The sequence below is a fragment of the Anneissia japonica genome, unplaced genomic scaffold, assembly GCF_011630105.1.
Source record: "Anneissia japonica isolate Jap-2015-1 unplaced genomic scaffold, ASM1163010v1 scaffold4240_len331602_cov119, whole genome shotgun sequence".
Taxonomy (NCBI): Eukaryota; Metazoa; Echinodermata; class Crinoidea; order Comatulida; family Comatulidae; genus Anneissia; species Anneissia japonica.
The window spans coordinates 51728-72381 of record NW_022698708.1 but is presented as its reverse complement, the minus strand read 5'-3'; the positions used below and the strand labels follow the sequence as shown (position 1 = coordinate 72381).

At 34.5% G+C, this 20654-nt stretch overlaps 1 protein-coding gene across 5 annotated transcripts in view; it reads right to left on the bottom strand.

Annotated features, from left to right (window-relative positions):
• Positions 1-20654, bottom strand: part of LOC117102741 (Down syndrome cell adhesion molecule-like protein 1 homolog) — a 67287-nt gene that overhangs the window by 2994 nt on the left and 43639 nt on the right. For 4 of the 5 annotated variants that reach the window (XM_033243144.1, XM_033243145.1, XM_033243146.1 and 1 more), the window contains 5 exons: positions 20045-20125; positions 18758-18787; positions 16951-17013; positions 15330-15351; positions 13959-14145 (listed from right to left, as the gene is read on the bottom strand). In XM_033243144.1, the coding sequence (XP_033099035.1) occupies positions 13959-14145; positions 15330-15351; positions 16951-17013; positions 18758-18787; positions 20045-20125 (383 nt within the window). The remainder of the gene's footprint in view (positions 1-13958; positions 14146-15329; positions 15352-16950; positions 17014-18757; positions 18788-20044; positions 20126-20654) is intronic. The other variant, XM_033243147.1, reaches the window with a different exon arrangement.

Here is a 20654-nt window from a genome sequence, read left to right as displayed (position 1 = left end):
TGTATTTGGGCGTGGCCTTTAATGTTACTGTTTAAGGTCACGTACAGGTAAAAGTTGCTGTCACCTGTGACATTATTGCAAGTATCTACCTGGGAGTAATATCCAATTATTTTTATCCATGTCTCTCTCCACATGATTAAATGCATTATTTAACCCCCTATTTCATTTCCCCCAGCCCACTTGTACAGGATGTGCCCCGGCAGCAATACTGAATATTGTATCTTGGCCCTATACTATCATGACCAGACCATCAAACCTTTTGTCTCTTTTCACATGATTAAATTTTCTGGGCTCCCGGTCTAATAACCTAACCATTTCGTATCACGGGGAAAACATAACATATGAAGTTGGGGTTGTGGCTCATATACTGCCCAAACATGTGAGCGCCCTCTGTTTTTTGGGAAAGAATACTGTACGCTGAGAGCAATGCTGAAAAAAGTTAATTTAATTTTTATGCAATATATCAACAACTTGTTAGTAAATACATGGCAAATAAGAAAAGAGTTATTCAATAATCATTAATTAATTTAAGGTTAATGTCAGCATATTCAATATTGGCTTGAGAGCAATGCTGAAAAAAGTTAATTTAATTTTTATGCAATATATCAACAACTTGTTAGTAAATACATGGCAAATAAGAAAAGAGTTATTCAATAATCATTAATTAATTTAAGGTTAATGTCAGCATATTCAATATTGGCTTCTACAAAACTGTTATATTTAAAACATTTTATCATGTTCTGGCAAAGATTATTAGCATACTTTCTAAAGATTGTGTGGACTTGAATTCCTACTTAGATGTGTTTATCTCTGTTCGTTTCAACATTTTTAAAATGAAACTAGAGCATACATTTAATTAAAAATATATTTATATCTAATTGTTATCACTCTGGCTGAGATTATATTTGATTATTCTTTATTTAGTACAAAAATTGTTCTGGTTTCTAGGCCGCACGCCGCCACTGGAAAAACAATTTGGTGATAGCTATTATAAGTTACGAGAGAAAAGAATGTGAATAAAATACAATGAGGGAATCAATCAAAAATGTATGTGTGCGTTGCACTTTTTAAATTTCCATCCCCCTGCTCTCATTGTGTAACAATAGCGCACCGTCTTTCGGATGAGACTTTTAAGCCGTTGGTCCCGCGTGTATTTATGGACCATGTGCACGTTAAAGAACGAAGTACACTCTTCGATTAGGAAAAGAATTAGGAGATTGTTTACCTGTGTACTGCCCAATCACCACCAGAAAGACCCCACCGGAAATAAGTCTTCTTCTAGACTTTTATGGGCTATCCAATCCACCGTGTTAAAAGAAAATAATGTATATGATTATTAGAGCTTCACTATGGCATTTTAAGTTACAACATTCATGAATGCATCAATTGCCGTTTGTCACTAAAAGGCTAATTTTCAAATAACAGGGGCAGATCCAGAGTTTCTGGCGGTGGGGGGGGGGCCACAATATGAAGTTCAAGCCGCCATGCCCACCTCCGCCACGCCCACCTCCGCCACGCCCACCTCCGCCCCGCCATGGTTGGTGTAAATAAGTGGTAAAGAATCGAGCTCTCCTTTCACCCACAGCTGGATTGCCACTGAACTCATGGGCTCACTCCCTTTTGCCCCTTTCCTCTCTTTAACTAACATTTTTTATCCCTCTTTTTTATTTTTTCGGCTCGACCGAGGGGAACGGGGCACGGGCCCTCATGCCCACACCCCCCTCCCACCCGGCTGGATCCGTGTCTGAATAAATTATTTCATCTCATTTACGTCGTCTTTCAATTACAAAACAGATAACAATTACTGTAAGCAAAATTATTTTAGGAGTACGGGATTTCAAGAAATGAGCCGAATATCGAGAGATTCTCCAGCAGCCATAAAAGCAAACATTTAAAAACCAAATACGAATACTGTCCAAGCAAATGTATATGCGAATTAAAAGTTACATTCCATTCATGGGGTCATTTTTCGGATTTTGATTGAATTAACATACCATTACTACAGATGACGATTATAATTCTCATTCTTTCTTGGTGTCGCGTAATATTAATTCTGTAAAATAGTGTCTTAAATTACAAGAAGATAATGACGAATGGCGACGACATTATCAGGCAAATCTAGGCAAATATTTAGTTTATTTTTCTGCCACAAAATAGCTAGTAGCGTAAGCAATCATTCACTGATACAACATATGTAATATTTCGGGAAATAAAGTGCCAAATGAAACTAAGAGGAATGCTATTATAAATGATACAAATGAATGCTTATGTGACCAATTCAATGGCCTAATAATACCATATAAACATTCAAAATGTGGATGATTATGTTAACTTCAAGCTGCTAAGTTGCGACATACTGTTTAGCATATTGCGTTAAAACAGGAACAATAATCAACATTAACAATGGAAATACATTATTATTACTAAATATTGCAAATAAAACTTTTCGAAAATGTAACAGCAAAAAAATAATGTATATTTCGAAATATGAACTACAAAAGATGATTGGTAAAATTTCTGACTGCTTTATCTCATTTGTTACAAATGAGATTAAGCAGTCAAAGTAACCAAGATGAAGGAAAAAAGGACAGGGAAGATGAAGTGTAATGAAAACAGGACAATAAAATAATCTGACCTGACAACAGCACTTTTAAGACGAACTTGATTTTAAAATTTATTTTCTAGCTTTTGTCCACACACTGGATTTCATCATGAGGCTGTGCAAACGGGATGTCTCCTGATGAAGTCCTCCGTGTGGATGAAAGCTAGAGAATAAATTTTATACAAATTAGTCTTAAAAGTGCTGTTGTCATTTCTTATATTGTTCTATACAAGACCAACGCGGCTACACTTTATCGTTCATAAGTTATTTGAAATCTGTGGCAATAAATAAATATATATACATATAGCCTATATATATAGCCTATATATATATATATATATATATATATATATATGAATGAACAGGTGAGTCAGGAGAGGCTGAGAAAATAAATAATTGAAGGATATAGGCGAGAAATGAGAACAGATGAAGAAAAAGATGTATAGAAAAGCATAAATAAATTAGATAGGAGAATGAAAATTAAGGGCAGAAAGACGAATAGTTAAGAAATGTGGTTAGGTGGGGGAGGTAAGAACTATCAGTGGTAGTGTGACACACCTTACTGAATGAGTGTTATTACCAATGCTTTAAAAATTTCATGACAAAACACTACACTTTGAAGCAATAATAAGCAAACAAACTAATATCCAGGAATGTTGAATATATTCCTCAAGTACCTAGTTAAAAGCTCTATATATTCCAAATTAAAGAATTTAATTAACATTAAACAATTACTTAATTCACTTTTATTGCTAAAAGTATTATTTAATATTTTTTTAACTTGTGGGTTTTGCCACTGGGGTCCAGTATCTTTACTTGTGGTAGCGTCGCTGCCCCAAAATGTTTCAGCGACTGTAGCCAAGGCCAAACTAGAGGGTTTAATCTAACGTTAAGCAGCACTCATCGAAATAGCAGACATTCCAAGTTACAGATTTGCAGGTGCAAGACTTTTGAAAATTCCACCCCATCCTTTTATCCTCATCAGTAATAAACGTATTGTACCTGTCTCTTATACACATCTTATATATATATAGGCCTATATATTTATAATAATTATAATGATAATGAAAATAATAATAATAATAATAATTAATAATAATAATAATAATGATGGTGTCGATTTGTATAGCGCCGGTATCCATGTAAAAGATGCTCATGGCGCTTGATATGTAGACTAGGAACTCGATCAATGACTTTCTTTTCCCAGGGTCCCCTTGTGGCTGTGCTACCCGGTAACCCGGTACCAGCAACTCTCGTCGTCCACCAGATGGGTGGTCTGTACCAGTACACCGCAGGCCGAATGCAGGATTTTTATTGGGTGGGTGCGAATTTGTAGAGTGGTCTAAAATGGCCTGGGGGGAGGGGGGAAACGTGCGCCTAAGGGAAACCCCTGTAGGGATCGAGGTGGCGGAGCTCAGGCTTTTTTGATAAATTGAGGTCTTATTTAATCAATTTCTGAAGATGCATGTACGGTTTTCAGTGGCGGATCTAGGAACTTGAAGATGGGCCAGGGAGGGCCTTTTACAGATGGAGCAAACATCACCTCAGCCCCACCATGAGTAGGGCTGAGGGAAGAAAATTTATGATTATAGCACCTACAAATGGCCGGAAATTGCACACAAATTTCATTTTTTTTTTCCCCCCCATTTTTTTTTTTTTATTTTGAAAAATTGAGAGGGACGGGACGACTTGGCTCGCATCGTACTTTTCACATCAAAAACCGACAGCCCAATAATATCAATTTGTACTGCCCCAATTTCATGGCAAAAATGTTCTCTGTGCTAAATATTGACCTTCTAATTGTAAATCAAACAGTCGGTGGGGGCATGACACGGTTACATTTTCCGCAAAGTTTTTGTAACGGTATTTCCAAACGGTTGTGTATTTGAGTTGTTTTCAACTGTACCAGGATAGGAACCTTGATGATCTCGCTAACTGGCTAAAAGTATAATTTTATTTTTATTTGAAGTCATCATTATTGGTGGGCGGCGGATTCGCTAAGCAAGGTATAAAAAGTCTCAGCGAAAGATTGACAAGACGATAGAGCCTCTTAGCGAGGCGATAGCCTGTTTGAAATCATTTTTATATGAAGGCTTTTTTAAAAATTCTTTTTATAAGTATTCTAATCGTAATTATTATTGTGTAGTGATGTAGCTGGACCAGACCTTACGTAGAATAATTGGACATGAAGTTACAGTTTCTAAAATACCGGCCTAGTAATTTTCTGTACTGTATTAATTTAAGCCTATTGAAAACGCATTTTATGACATGTATTGAATCCAGATTTTGTATTTTGTACTGAAAAGGCCAGCAAATGGGAAAGTCATCCATGGACATTAACTACACAAGACATTGTGATTCAATCAAACACAAATTAAAGTCAATACTTTTATTAATAGAATACCCATGAGTCATGAGAATTATCCTTATAATAGACCTATATTAAATAGCTAAAGCTTCCAGGGGTTACACCCCCACAGACCAAGGCTGTCGGTAACACATCGTGCCAAATTCCCCGTTTTTTTAACTATCAAATAGTCTTGCTGAGACATGTTATGCCTTGGCTCCCTATATAGGCATTTAATGCTATTTATTTTTTAAAGCTGAAACTAACATTAATAATACAGTACAGTATACATAATTAAATATCAAAGTAGAATTTTTACAGCAATACAACTAAAGAATTCTTAAAAATTAACTTTACTGAAAACCACTGCCTTGTGGAATTCTTCCAGGTAAGCATAAATCGGCAAGTACAGTAATTCACACGTCTTGATGACATTATCTTAATTTGTTTTATACTTTCTTATGTAGGTAGACACTGTATACAAATGTGAAATGTATCACTTGCTACATTGAAATCAACAAAAATATATTGCCTATATCACCCACCTCATCAGTAATAAACGTATTGTACAATATGCCTAATGTACATTCTCTTATTGATATGCAACATAATTATTTACCATCATCATTACGTCCTGTCCACACTATCAAATTTTATTTGACAAAAACATGTGACATGCCTAAATATGGTCATGATGGCATAACATCATGACCATATATAGGCAGATTATGACACTACAACATGGGCCTATCATACAACATTTTTTTTGTGAAAGAAAATGTGATAATCTGGACAGAGCTTTAGGCACGATGAATTAGTTTGTCAGATTCCGGATCTTCACTCAACACCAAATTTATTAATTCATTTCAATCAAATATTCCACATATTCCGCAGTACTGTAGTTCTAAACAAGAAAGTATATCATACGACAGTGGTGGGCATAAAAATTGATTGGAGGGCCAAAGTAAATTTTTGATTTAACACCGAGGGCCACACCCAAACTTTTATGTTTCCAGTGCACTTCCAAAAACCTTCACATATAATTTATATGCAACAAAATGCAGTGGCCGATCCAAGTGGGAAAGCCGGCCCACCTAGCTTCACTGAATTCATCCCTGGTTCTGCATGATCAAGGTAAGCCAAGTTTCTCATCAAAAGCGAAGTGTACAAACGTCTAAGATCATTGTGATTTGTTGTGAGCAGTGCGGTTTCAAACAGACTATATTTTATAAAATTGGTATTTTTAAATCCTAAACAGCTTATTAAAATATATTACAATTAGAACTATAGAAACCGATAAAATGATTTTACAATAAAAAAAAAACATTCAAAAGTCATAGTACCTGAAATTGTTTGGTTATTCTATGATATATGCTAACAATATTCACAAATTGTATTATAGTAATTAAGCAATAGCAATGTAATTTTCAGATGGATTTGGTTTTATTTGAAACACCACGATTTAGCTTTAGTTAGCATGTACTTGTAAAACCATTAATGCTTATAATATGGTAATAATTTGCATATAGCATCTTTCATAATATAGTTGTCCATAGATTTACCAATGTCATTTTAGTAGGTCTATATCAATTTGACTGTATTTGTCACTAAGTGCCCACAACCACAGTAACTAGTTGGAAATTAAAGAATATTTTTCTGGTTTTGATTCCATAGCTGTCTGCTTCATTAAAAAATACAAAATCCTTATACAAACGATACATTTCTACAACAGACACACCCAAAAATCACAACTGAGCTTAAAACAAAGCATAACAAAAAGTACTAAAAGTGATTAGCAGAGTCACCACAGAATGTGTTCATATTAAAGTCATATTTTATCAAATAAAAGTTCACAAATATTCTGAGTACAGTATATTGAATTTGGGAAGCTTCAACAACTTAAACCAAAATTTTGAAGTCAGTCATCAAGAAAGTAACTAATAAAAAAGACTTTTCAGAATGAATGTAAATCACTTTGGCCATCATTTAAAAGTTGCTATGGTTTGCGATTTTAGCTTTAGATAGCATGTATTTGTAAACCTTTAATGCATATAATATTGTAATATTATAAGCCTTATATTATGGTAATAATTTCCATACAGCATCTTTTATCGACTAATTGTCCATGATTTACCAATGAAATTTCTGTAGGCCTATATCAATTTGACTGTATTTGTGCCCACAACAACAGTAACTAGTTGGAAATTAAAGCATATTTTTTAAAAATTAAAAAATACTTTATTAAATTATACTTTATTTATTAAAGCATACTTTGGTCCGAAGTTCCTAATTTTCGTGACTTACTTTTCCAGGAATGTACGTTATAGACCTATACTTATTGAAACCGTTTAAAGTGCTTTTGTTTTTGGCTTTAAAGAACACATATTATATTTGATTTATACATAGGCCCTATATACAAAATATATATATATATATATATATATATATACACATACATATATATATATATAGGCCTATATATATATACTGTATATATGTATAAATCAAATTATATATATATAAATTTCAATTTCTACTAAGGCAGATTACAACCATTTCATTTTTTTAAATTTTATTCTGTCACTGCCTATGCAGCTTTATTAATTTTATATAATATGGTAGGTTTCCCAAATAGTCTAGTACCGTGATGTATCATAAACTTAAGTTAGGCCCTACATGTCAATAAGCCTTAATTACGTTTTTAAAGGATAGTTACAAACAGAGGTCCCACAAACATATTTATGCCAAACTTATTAACATCACAAAACAAATGAATTAAGCCGCTTAAACATGGGCCAGTTCAGTATGTGCTGATGGAGCAATTTTGGGAAATTTAATCTCCTTTTTTCCATCCCCAAAAAAATATTAATAAATCAACATGGTTCATCTCAGTCATAGCCAGTCACAAAATTAGGCTAGGAAGTTTGTTTTCAACAGCAGACACACACAACAGAACGGAGTGCGTCAATCGGAGTTTGTTAATTTTTAGTGATAAAGAATCATAACGTAGAATAACTGACTTTTTTTCGTCCGCTGTTCCAAAGAAGAAAACGACAGATAGTCCTTTAAGGCGGGTTATTGATTACAAAATCAATTAGCTTAGCCTAGATGTTGACTAGCTTGGTTCGCTCCTCGTTCATTTAGAGACAGAATTATACCCCAACGACAACAAACTATTGTAGGCCTAGGCCTAAGTAGAGTAGGACGTACTACTAGGCCTAGGCTTTTGTTGTAGTAGAACAAGAAGTATAGGAAGAGAAAGAGGAGGAAGAAGAAGAAGAAGAATAGCCTTTATTTGTTTTATAATTTGATTTGATTTGATTTATTTTGCATTCAATATCACACACATAACAATAACATTTTGAGAACGAACATAAAAAAGGAGATGAATAATAATTGAATGCCTGGATAACCCATTAAATTACTAATTGATTAAATATAAAAACTGCATGTAGTAAAGGATAAAAACATGAAACATTAAAAATCAGTAAGTAAAAATTCATTAAGCTTTCTCTTAAACATCCTGTGGTCAGTAATTTCTTTAAGATAATTGGGTAGAGCATTCCAGTCTCGGATACCAGTTGCAAAAAATGAAGTGTGATTAGCACCTTTTATTTTTGGAACAACAAAGTTATATATCCTGTTTCTGGTGTTGTATCGGTGTTGGCTTGAGATTGGGGTAAAATTTAGATACATATAATCTGGACATTTGTTGCGGTAGATGTTATGAATATGATTGAGTTTAAGATATTTGACACGGGATGTAATATTCAGGTATCCCAGACTGGCAAGCTCTTGATGACCAATATGGGACCTTGGGCCAAAATTTAAAACAAATCTCGCAACTTTATTTTGCGTCGTCTGGAGTCTCAGTTTAAGAGAGTTACTTATACTACTGTACCAAGCACACGCAGAATAGTCAAAAAGGCAAGAAATTAGGGCAGAAGTTAAAAGTTTACGACATTTGAAATTGAGACAGGCTTTCTGTCTGTAAAGAAAAGAAAGTCGCGAGTTGACTTTTTTAATAATATAATTTGTAATTAAGTTACAGCTAACTGCATTATCAATATTAACTCTTAGATATTTAACATAATTACTTCCTTTAACAGTGAAGCCATTTATCGATATTTGGAATGAATTAACTTTTTTAAGTTTCGTTTTAGAGGCAAAAATAATAAATTCAGTTTTTTTAGTATTTATTGATAATTTGTTGTTGATTAGCCATTGTTGGCATTGGTCAAGGACCTTGCTCAGTTTTCTTGTAATATAATCAGGGTCATGGTGGGCGTATAAAATAGCACTGTCGTCTGCGTATAGCAACAGTTTACAGTCATTATCAATACAAATTTCCATATCATTAATGAAGCATAAGAACAAAAGCGGTCCAAGGATACTTCCTTGAGGCACGCCGTATGAAATGAAACGTTGTTCACTAAAAGCGCCCTCCAGAGAGACTACCTGAGATCTATCGGATAGATACGACCTGAACCATTTGACACAGTCAATTCCCATACAGTCGAGTTTTTCGAGAAGGATTTCGTGGTCGACAGTATCGAAGGCCTTTTGTAGATCAATCAGGATCATTCCAGTGTAAAGGCCATTAGTGATGTTGGATTTCAGGTCGTCGATTAGATTGATCAGGCATGTCTCTGTAGAGTGGGCATGTCTCTGTAGAGTGGGCCTGTCTAAAACCAGACTGAAATTTGAATAAAATATTGTTATCGGCAAGGTATTTTTCAAGTTGGGTGGCAATAGCCCGTTCAAGAATTTTGGAGATGGAGGAGAGGATACTGATTGGTCGATAGTTTTCCGGAACAGTATTGGTGGTTATAGAGAGATTAATAATATGAGTAATGGGACCTACCAGTACGTCTACTCCATCCTTAAGGAATCTTGTCGGGATATTGTCAAGACCCGTGCTCTTGTTATGATCAAGTGCATTAATCTGTTTTCTAATAAATTCTTCAGAAACATGTCTTAATTTAAACCTGTTTTTTGAATTTAAACTATAGAGACGTCTAAAAGCTGTCGATTTGGAACCAAATACGTTATTACATTTGGGTAGCTTGCTGACAAGGCTAGAAGCTATGTTGGTGAAAAAAACATTGAAATAATTAGCGATTTTCTTAGGGGAAAAAACCTTCTCGCCTTGTATATCGCTGTCTCTTATACACATCTAGATGTGTATAAGAGACAGGCGTTACATTAGGCAAAGTGTGGTCTAAATAGGGAAGTGAACGCCTTTACCCTTGATGAGTTTCAGGTTCCCTCTGACCCGGAGGGATATCCCATCCTGGGTTACGCAAAATATAATGCAAAAACTTTATTTTAACTAAATCATTAAAAATATTAAATTTTTTTAATTAATGAATTAAAAAGAAAGCCACACATCCAAACAATTGTGCACTGGTTGCAAATCATATTAGGCTAGTTGGACACAAGGTTCACATTGAAGTTTGTCCATTAATGGAAGATAATGCGGGAAGGCAAACGGTGAAGGTGATGATGGGCAATACCGACCAACGTTCCTACTATAGCCAATTTGTCAGGGTGCTGGTGGGCAATATTCACCAACGTTCCTATTGTAGCCAAATGGTCTGGGTCCTGGTGGGCAATATCCACCAACGTTTCCACTTGAGGCAAAACAGTCTGGGTGTTGGTGTGCAATACCAACCAATGTTCCTACTGGAGCCAAACGGTCAGGGTGCTGATGGGCAATATCCAACAATGTTCCTACAAAAGGCAAACAGTCAGCGTGCTGGTGGGCAATACCAACGTACCAACGTTCCACAGTATATATATAGATTAAAAGGCAAAATACTGAAAAACAACAATGCTGTGGGAAACAAAGGCTGGATCTCAGTAGAGGTACAAAAATGATAAGCAACAGCTAAAAAGTAAACGTAAATAAACAGCCAGAAATAGAACCGAAATGATCTGTATTCCTTAATATGGGTATTCCCCTTCAGGTTAGACTGAAGGGTAATGCCTAAGAGTTTTAATTCAGAAACGGATTGAATCAGAGAGTCATTGCAGGTAAGAGGCTCAACAACAGGGGGAGTTCTACTAAAGCATACTTTTATTGTGAAGAATTACTCCAATCTAGCAAACTGTTTAGATGACCTTGTAAATTATCAATTTCATTTTTCCTAGATATGTTAACTAAAGTAAGGTCATCTACTAACTTTCACCTGCTAGGGCAGTCGAGTGCAGAATCGTTCACCATTACTTGAAAAAGTGATAGTCCTGACTTTGTGCCTTGTGGCACACCACATGTGATTGGGCTCCACTTAGACAGTGTGCCATGATACATGACATTCTGATAAAAAATTGCAATACCACTGAATAACAGATTTTCGAACTCCAAGTTTAAATAATTTATTTATAAGTATGGTATGGTTGATTCGATCAAATACTTTACTATAGTCAATAGCAAAGATCCGCGCCTTATGATCCGTCTAATCCGTTAAGAATAAAATGTAGAAGGCATACAAGGTAATGATTAGTGCTGACTCCCTTAACATTACCATACTGTTTTCTGTCAATGATGTTATAGAGATCTGAGTTAAGCCACAAGACCATAAAGTGTTCCAAAATTCTGCTAAAAACTGGTGTCAGAGAAATTGGTCTGACTTGGTCAATACTAACAGGACCATTTACTTTTGGTATGGGTATAATTGTAGCCAACTTCCATGATGAAGGGACAACAGATTCAGAAATAGACGAATTAAAAATCACGGTAAGCGGCTCTGCAATTTCACTAGCAAACTCACAGACGATAAGTCACCTGGAGGAAGAGCTTTTCTTTGTTTTACTTTAAGGAGCTCTCTGTACACTTGCCCGATAGATAATTGAGGCGGAGGTGTCCCTAGCTGGTAAATACCAAGGCAGTAGCTCAATTTCCAATGGAGGAAGTTGCTGACAAATAAGAGCTAAATGTTCATTAACCTTGTTGGACGCTTCTTGGTTGGTGATATTTGTTCCAAAGCTGATATTTGGTTGACCCTTTGTTTTACCACAAATTTGTTTAATTTTCTTATACCAAGTTGCACGCTGTGCGTTCTCAAGTTGCTTGACTTGATACTTGTAGTACCTTTGTTTAGCTTTTTGGATTTCCCACTTAACCTTGTTTCAAAGATTTTTATATAAAATCATGTCACCCTCTGTAAATACTCGTTGCCTATTGCGAATTAGTTTTTTTATGTGCGTTGTGATCCATAGTCTGTCAGCGCTAAATACTTTGATTTCTTTTACAGGGAAGTGTGAGTTAAATGCATTTATAAGAAGATCACCAAAGACTCTAGCTCTAGTTTCAGTACCATTTGCTGAATACACAGACGACCAATTCTCATTGATTATCCATCTTCCGAAGCTTCTTATTGCAGAGTCTGTCAGGGGCTGTATAGATTTTGATACAATTTTTCCAGGGTTCTTACATGAATCCAAACATGGATACCATAAAATCGTGTTATGGTCATTAGTTCCCAAGGGGGCCTGGTTAACAGGCTGAGAATAAAATTCTTTAAGGTCGGTCAAAATTAAGTCCAAGACTTTCTCACCTCTGGTACTGCCTTTGACAACTTGATGTAAATCGTTTGTCTAGTCAATGGTGTTACATCAAAATCATTTGGATCCCTACGATTATAACTTTTGCCAAAGTGTTCTTAGACCATATTATGTCAATTGAGCTAATTCAATGGTTTAAAAGAGACTGCTGAAATATTTCTGGGTAACCGGAAGGGTTCAATTCTAACCTAGACACATTCTAGGTTATCAGGTACAGTAATAATGTTACTGACCTCCTTGTTGGGTATGTCATTGCTAACGAAGACTGCCACACCACCGCCCTTCTAGCAACATGGCTTTTATAGAATAACCCATATCCATGAATTTGCAACACTTTATGTGGACTGAACCATGTTTCACTTAATATACATATTTAGATACAGTTTTGCTTTAGGACAACTTCGAAGTCTTCCATTTTATTGCAAACAGATTGAGGGTTGGTGACTAGACAAGATGGCAGTTGGGGTTCCATCTTTTTTTTTTCGTAATCTTAACTTTGGTTAATTGGCATTGTACCGGTCTGTTCATAGGAGGCCGAGGTTTCATTTCACGCTGTGATATCATAACTTCAATCTTCTTCTTCATATTCCATCCAGCTCTCCTACCTCTCCTTGGTCTCCTTTTACTCCGTTTATGAATAGGCCTAAGCTTTTTAAGGATTGGGCCTAGGCTAGGTTCAGGTTCCGATCTAGAAATCCTGTAAACACCAAGTAGAGTAATAAGTTCTGGTGGAAGTGTTTCTGTATTTTTAGAATTAAGATCAATCAGTTCCTTATTTCAATACATACGGTAACCGGTTTACAGTTTAGATCAAGAGAGATCTGCGAGTTGAAGTGACAATCCGTACATTATATGCAGGCCTTCAGGCCAACTCTTCCCATTCAATTGTTGACAACAGATACCTTGCTAACTCGCAGGAATGAAGGTGCGATCATTCCCACACAACAACGGATGGTTGGCGATGGGCCTACGAACTTCACTCGAATTTCAATAAACAAGAAAATCATTTACACCAAATCAAGTTATAAATTTTGTGGTGGTATTTTTACTGTGATATACTGTATTGTAATATTGTTAATAGCTGATTTAATATGTTCAAATAAGTTTAAGGTCCAGAAACAACAGATCAAGACATAGGGATCTATGCAAATAAACAGTGTCTTTTTCTTATTCTGACTTACTGGAAATATATAAGTACGCAATACAAATAATGAATTTTATATCTCACCATAGAATTGGATATTACCTAGTTTTATAGTACAGATTATTATATTGCATAAAGCAATGAATGTTTATTATGTTCACACACACTGAACAAACAGAGACTCAACTTGGCATGTGCTAGAAAATATCTCAACATTAGAATACTAAACAAATTCACAATAACACAAAACTTTGGGGTTTCAGCTAAAATGTTTGAGGCTCAAACATCTGTATACTTACGTCAACGGCTGTAGGCTTATTAGATCCGTTGTCACTATCGGGTTTTTTCTTTTTATCCTCGAAGCTAACCTGTGTGTACAAATGTCCACCACTTGCTGCATATCTCTTTAAGTCTGAATTTGAATCTGGTTGTTTCATTTCAACGTCACCTTGTGGGACAACAGGGTCTGATGTTGGGTCATTTGACCTATTGCAGTGTAGGTTAAACACAGTGAACTCTTAAATCTGATTAGTACATTTCTTGGTTTGCTACTCATACAATCAGATCATTAAGTAAAAAACATATCAGTCTCACGATGAGTCATAATTAAAAAGAATTATTTTAAACTTAATAATTATTGTTAAAAAGTATTGAGTTTATTTGTATTTAAATTAAAACAATATTCAACAATCTAAGTAATTATAGAATGAACAAGCGAATCAAGCATCAAGATCACAGCCTATTTCAAATATTTTATAGAATCTAATGTTGTTATAAAAGAATAATTAATGTAATATTATTGGAAAATGATTAATGTTAAAATTACATGTCTCCCCCCAATTAATCACTTTTGGGACTGGGATTTCCATGGTCTTAAGCAGCTTTGGTCCCTCAGAATAAAGTTAAAATAACGTTTTGTTAATTTGGGACCACAGAATGGAGGTCTTTAATTGGAGGGGTCATTCATTAGAGGGAGACATGAGCAACAAAAATATAAAATAGTGAATGAACAGTGCAGAAAACAAACTATGTTAAGCTTCAGGTCACTAATGTTATGCTTGTTTACTTATGAATTATAAGTGTGAGGGTGCTCTAACACAAGGTACTAAAAAATAATTTCTTGATTATTACAAAGGAACCTGTGTATGTCACAGAAAAAGGTAAAGATGATAAGGAAGAAATAACATTCATGTTACATAAACAGGATGATTAAGTGAACCACAACATGCAAGTATTATCTACCAAGAAGGTATCACATGCCCATTTACTAAAACAGAAGTTATTCACTTAATGACGAAGTTAAAAAATGTTAGTAATAGTGAAAGTTCACCACAATGCCAATATAAAATAACTTTCAAAAGTAATTAGAGCTTATTAGCAAAAATATTATGACAGTAATAATAATCTCAATAGTAATAATATCCCTAACAACAACAATAATAATAACTCAATAATAATAATAAGCCTAATAATAATAATAAAACAATTTTACAGAATGTAAAAACAATATTTAGTAGTTAGTATAGTGCATTGCAGTGCTTTACTTGATGCATGCAATTATTTTGCAATATTTATTAAATCAACAATTGTGAAGTAACTTGTAAATGATATGAAAATGTTTAAATGCATTTAATTTAATAACAAATTGAAAACCATATTTGTATACTCACGGTTTTTTTGAATTCTTTGATTCTTCATATAAAAGAATAAGATATATATAAGATATATATTACAAAGCTGTAGAATGGTCAAATTAATTGCATAATATACTGTGCAGTATTGTCACTTCTAGGTCCCGAGATCATACATACTACCCGAGGCACTGGAGCCTCTGGATATACATACTGGGAATACATACTGAGCTCCCTGTGGGATAATAATGCACCTACACTTCTGTAATCAGTGCATTCACATTCAATACACATTCATTTCCCATTTTCATTGTCAAAAAATAGATTACCATTTTGGAAACTTAATGGGGGTAGGCAGTTTTTATTTCTAATTGGGAGATCATTCCTCTAAGGGTGTGTTTCTACTGATGATGTACAATGATAGTGTGCATTTTGATACTTGGAGTATGTATTATACTATCTTACAAATATTTACAAAAGGTAGCATTTGCCACACTGTGTTAACCTTAACGTTAATGGATAGCGTCATAATTTATTCATCTTGCGTTGCGGGGTATGTTAATTTCAGAATTTTACGTGCTCAACGTACTTAATTACAGGTTTGTGCATGCATATTTCAATTTGTTTACAAAAGGGGTGGAGCTAGCACGCTGCATGCTGGGTACTAACGTTTAAGTTCAGGTTAACTTTGTGCGGCAAAAACTATGTATTATCTCATTCTTGCCTTAAGAATTTTATGTCCATGTACTAATATATTGATGGTATACAATGACGGCTTCAAGGTATGGCCAAGCAAGACCGGGCCCCCCTAAATTTGTTAAAATGAAGAAAAAAAAAAAAAGATAAAAGGAAATCAATACCATGTGAAGAACCATTCTTCGGGGAATATATTTTAGCTGCAACATAAATTGTGGCCTAATTTGACCTGGGCCAAATCAGCCAGTAGTATGGTACATGTAAAATTATGACCAAATTGTGTATTAATCGTTATCAGACTTCTCATCTCTATAATACGTCTTTTACACTGAAAGCAAAATTCTAGACATATTCGTAGAATATTTAATGGGCCATAAAGTTAAAATTAAATATTTGTTTTTTGGCAAAAAAAAAAAAGAGGCCAAGTTTTGTACTTTATACCAAAATGTGAAACTATGGCACAAAATATCTTTGATATGTGTAGGAAAAATATATTGTGTAGGTCTGATGTCGGAAACACCTTTGCGAAAATAACCTACAAATGCAAACAAAATCAAGTAAATGTTTTTTTTTTTTTTAAATTAGAGGATGCAGGGCAAATGTTTAACCCTATAGCAAGGCCCTGCAAAGGATGGGCCTGATCTTGTATGCTTAAAACAAAGCATTTAGGTGGAAAATTTTATACAGCCCGTCCACAATGCAAGCTGAGGTATCTAGGACTGGCAGAAGTGGACAGCATCAGACTCGAACTCCCAACCACAGAGGTTGAAAATCTGAGCAGACAATGCTGCGCCAACTACAACCCATTAAGCCGAGCGAAATCCACTCCTTTCAATACGGCCAGCAGTATAGTAGTAGTAACAATATTATTTCTACCCTGGAATTGAGGCCATTCCCATGGTGATCGTTGACAAAGATGGATTTACACCTGTGTATTTATGATACTAAAAGTTGTCAAACTTACTGTAGACATGATGACCACCAAAACTAATTCCTACAAGAACAACACAGCCTCCTAAAGTGGCAACTGCAAGAGAAATTCCAAAATTAAAACAAACATTATGTTTTTCATGGAAAAATTATAAAATTGTGCTTACTACCACAATTTTATTGTTTTGGATGATTATGATGTCATTTGATGTGATTTGTGAAAATATGTTGTTATCGTATACACTACATGATAAATCGTTATCAAATTGTGCTGGTGTAAAAAATTCTCTTATTTCTTATTGTCTATATGAACAATAGAGGGATTCGGTGATGGACGTCACATGACTTAACTTGGGTGTTGGATATAAACAATGGACTTACACAGCGGAGATTTCTATAGCGGATGTCGCATGTTATTGCTGTAAAGATCATCATAATTGCTGAATTTGTTCTTTTGAACATAATTTAGGTTACTCTATGTCGATTGTTGATGTCCCAAAATTCACCACACAAACTTTGTGTGACTTGTGGTCCAAGGGAATTTGAAATGTTAAGCCTAGGCCCCTGCATATCTACGGCCTGTTTAGTTATGCACAAGAATTGTCAACTCGCCGACTATGCTACGATTTCTAGGCTAGCTGAGGATTACGAAGGATCACATAAATTTCAAAGCATACAATGCAAGGAGAACGCCAGGATAAGTATAAATAAGGAACACTATTTTGAATAATCGTATTGCCTTTCCTTGCCATTAATTTCTCATGTTAACAGTGGGTGATTCTTTTCAAAACCATAACATTACCTTTTACAGTTAAACTTGCCTAACTTGAATAATTTCTAAGTTGAACTTATTTTACATGCCAAATTGTTGTGTTTTCCATTAATAAACAACTGTAAGTTGAATTTTATCTAAGTCCAACAATTTTTAAATGGCATTGATTCGACTTAGGGGTCATTCAATATGAACTCAATCTATATGAATAATAAACACATGCAAAATTCTAGACTTTCACTCCAAGTGGTTTCGGAGTTACGGCCCCCCAAAAAAATCGGGTGCCACGCTCCCTTTTCGTCCTCGCGAATCGCAAACTTCAATTTACAGGGTTTTTGGAGGTCAATATCTTGGTAATGAGACAGAGTTAGGGGCTGAAATTTGGTATACAGGGTATTTCTGGCCCAGGCTTTCAGAATCTGCTGTGTTCATTATTCATGTAAAGGTATCTCTAAAATAAATTTGAGCTAAATCGGAGTCGGTCACCTGCAAACATTTTTCAACTTTGGTTGAGTTCATATGGAATGACCCTTAGGCAAGTTCAACTGTACTACACTTTCACACTGTTCGTACTGTAATGTTTTTCATGGTACACCCACCGTAGATCACGTGACTGGCTGTAAACAAACATCGCCAAATCCCTCTATTGCTTTTTAGTTTTTTATCATTATCGTCAGTGTAACCAGGTCTTAAGATTAGTCGCTATTCAATTTCAGTTGCCTACAGTTTTAGCCCTCTCCTGTATAGTAAAGTATAGATGTTTTCTATCACACTTATCTCCTGAAGAAGTGGATAAAAGCTAGAGCTAAATAAATCTTCAGTCCTTAAAGTGCCAAATTCCTGTCATCATTTATTTTGTATCAAAATTAGACTAACACAGATAAACTTCTTTTCATTCTGAATAATGAAATAATATTGAAATTTAAAAGAAACACCATATTCATAGTATGCCAGATATAGAAAATGTAATTTCTAAAACACAAGAAATCATTTATCAAGTCAAATATAGTATACATTTGCATAATAAATTCATGGTTGTTAAGATGGATGATAATAAAATATAACTCACACATTATAACTATAACGTTTGTATCTTTTTCTGAAAATAAGGAAACAAATTTAAGATATTAAAAACTACTGATAATAAATAAACCAATAAAAAAATATCTCAAGTACAAGTGTGTGTGATGAATTTACCTGGCTTGAGCATATGCTGGTTGTGAAATAACTCTCAAACCATTTTGAATCATGCCAGACTTCAGGCATTTTATGTGAAAGTTACCTAAAGTGTCCCAAGCTTTATCCTTCGGCCAATCATTATTTAGCCTTAATAGTATGCCAGATTGGCTTTTAAAGAAGCTGTTTACCAAATTTTATATAATTTGAGAACTTATTTAGCATACTCAGTTACAAATATCCAATTTTTAAAATTATGAATCTTGTGCGCTTTTGTTATGTAGACGCTCTCAAGTAGATTTGTGATGACGTCGCAGGGGCATCACTCAATCAAGATTTAGCCACAGGCCATTGTAATTTACAAGGTTACGATGATTTCTCGATGAATACTTCATATTTATTATTATTATCCTTGTATTCGTACAAAGCATGTTCATTATATATTGTATGCTTGAACATTTATATATCACTCATCCAAAAGCTGGAATGAACTATTTAACAAATTAAAAATTAATTTCAAAGAGAAGTCAATGTTTTCATTCCAAAAATCATTAAAAATAATATTTTACATAAATGACTCTTCTCTTTTTTTATATTTTATTTCATATAATATATTTTTGGATTCATTGTTTTTTTATACTGTATATGATTCTCGTCACTATATCACTTTGAAAATCAGTACTAAAGTACTGAAAGTATTTTTTATTTGTTTTCTTTGTGTTTAAAGTACTAAGCAGCAAACCAAATTTAAGTATTACAGTACTTACTGTATATGGTTTCTTAGCTGCGATTGACAAGCTCGTTTCTAGCTATACTATGTGTGAGTGCAAAAGCCAGTTGTATGAGAGAAAGTTCCAGAGGATTAGAGGCATAGGTTTAGATCTCATCAGAAGCATCTTTTCACAGTACAATTGACAATTGAGTAAATTAACTTTTTATTTAAGGGCATGTTTGAAATGATTCATTCAAGTACTATAATTATTGGTATGGCAATTTAAAAATGACATCTTCAGGTAGGTTTTCACCCCAATGGTATTCCTACTTGGGCTTTGGCCCCTGGGCCTGTCTGAGTCCTAGGCATTCCCTAGATCCTTTATTTTATTTGTTAAAACTGCTTACACCACACCCTGCTGAAACCTGCCTTCATCCCAGATAGTCAAGTAAGTTAAGTATTGCTTACCTTCGCATTTAGGACCTTTAAAGCCTTTCGGACAAATGCATTTACCATCTGCACATGTTCCACCATTTTCACAACCACAGTCTAGAAATAAAAGCACAAAAGATTAGTATCTCTAGTTCATAAAGTAAAAATAGGCTCCCAGCAGGAACATGTGTCTACTGCCTAATTCTCCTGGAAAAAATCCAAGAATATAATTAAAATGTATAACAATAACAATTATAAGTCAATCCTAAAGTTAGTGTACATCCCACATTATTTTCCTATCCTTAATCTTCGCTAATTTTTGTTAATCAATCGTGATGTCATTTGTATATTTTTATATTCATGCACTAGAAGAAAATATTATACTTATTAGGTTAGACTAAGGCATTCAAAAATTGTTCATGCATTCTTTTAACCTTCGTATAATCCACACAGTATGATACAGTTTGTTTTGTGATTTGAGTGTCAAACCAGTTTTCCTATAACACATAATAGCCTAAACAAAGGGGCAGATTAACTGGTAGTTATAACTCTTAAAATGAAGCCAGCTTTATCACTTAGATAGCCTTACTAAAGTCACTCTGCTAAGACCATTGCTTCATCTAGGACGAAGGGTCGTGGGAGGAGG